General features: G+C 42.6%; 1 protein-coding gene across 5 annotated transcripts in view; it reads right to left on the bottom strand.

Moving 5' to 3' along the window:
• The window catches only part of LOC109465613 (bax inhibitor 1-like), a 79,243-nt gene that overhangs the window by 3,154 nt on the left and 74,761 nt on the right, over positions 1 to 1,328 (bottom strand). Inside the window, exons 6-7 of one of the 5 annotated variants that reach the window (XM_019762974.1) lie at positions 1,122 to 1,201; positions 852 to 976 (exon numbers count right to left, since the gene is read on the bottom strand). In XM_019762974.1, the coding sequence (XP_019618533.1) occupies positions 872 to 976; positions 1,122 to 1,201 (185 nt within the window). In that variant the 3' untranslated portion in view covers positions 852 to 871. Of the gene's footprint in view, positions 1 to 849; positions 977 to 1,121; positions 1,202 to 1,328 lie in introns of those variants that run through there. The other 4 variants (XM_019762973.1, XM_019762972.1, XM_019762976.1 and 1 more) reach the window with 4 other exon arrangements.

Raw genomic sequence — 1,328 nt, forward strand, 5'->3', positions numbered from 1 at the left:
TGTTCCTATCTGGACTTATTGGCTTTTAAACATTTCGCCAGAAAGTGCCCTGCAGTTCCAGAACAAGCTGCTAGGGAGACCAAACTCACACCACTTATTCCTGACAGGAAAAGCAATCTGTCACCAAAACATCAAGACCATAGCATGTTCAGGACAAAAGATACAAAAACCGGAAGTTCTGCTGCAGTACCAAGGTCATCCACCAGGAGGCCCATATTTGACCTTGACGTTTGTCTTCCTAAGACTAACCAACATACCAAATATCATCATAATCCGTAAAGGCGTTCTGAAGTTATGCTGACCACAAAGTTGCGGAAACACAGACAGACAGACAGACAGACACACACACATACATACATACATACAGACAGACACGCCAAAAACAATACCTCCATTTTTCATGGAGGTAACAAAAACACATTTCAGGCAGGCTGTTTATAACACATGTGAGCACATTAAGCTGTAGCCTGGTGTCCAAAACTGGTGACAGAGAAAGAAAGAAACTCAAGCTAAAACATAGGTTTGGACAACAGGCTACAGCTTAATGTGCTTAAAGTTGTGCCCTGAAACCCTTCTGTCAGTTTTTTACATGCACTAGGCCATGAAACAACTGTCTCAGAAAATTTGGTTGTGCACTGATATTTAGTACTGTAGCTTTTGCAATGTAAGGTTAGCCTAGTTACCAAACCTATTTTAGATCTCTTCAAATAGTTCTCTCCACTATTTGCAGAGATTGAAAGCAACTCGGCAGCTAATACATGTAGTTTTGGTATTATATAAACCAGGCAAAGTGGTCATTTTTTCAGCAACTTGTGACAGCAGCTCTCCCTAGTGATCCAGTGAGGTACTGCAGCCTGTGGTTCTACTCCACTCACCAGATGTAATCAGTGTCTCCACGGCGGCGCTTCTCCACGATCAGCTGGGTGTCATACAGCACAAAGGCACAGAAGATGGCCAGTCCCACATACAGCTGTGCCTGGGAGGTGGTGGAAAACACAGGAATATTTCATGGCTATTACTGTGATAGAACTCTACAGTTTAAAAAAAAATACTTAAGATAAAAATTTAACAATGATTGAGATACATTTGTAACTACCCTGCTGTAAGCTAGCTGTTCTTACCTGAAAGAGGAAGTAGGACCTGAAGAACAGGTTGATGAGTCCTGCAAACAGCAGCATCTGAACCCCAGACATCAGCATCCCTGCAGGCAACAAGTGTCCAGTGGAGCGTTAATATGTGGTGTTCACTAGCTTTACCTCCATTTAGCAAGAGGTTTTGTTTTGGTGTGTCTGTCTGTTTGTCCGTCCATCTGTCTGTCTGCTTGTATT

This window comes from Branchiostoma belcheri, unplaced genomic scaffold (genome assembly GCF_001625305.1).
Source record: "Branchiostoma belcheri isolate BF01 breed outbred unplaced genomic scaffold, Haploidv18h27 scaffold154, whole genome shotgun sequence".
Lineage (NCBI taxonomy): Eukaryota > Metazoa > Chordata > Leptocardii > Amphioxiformes > Branchiostomatidae > Branchiostoma > Branchiostoma belcheri.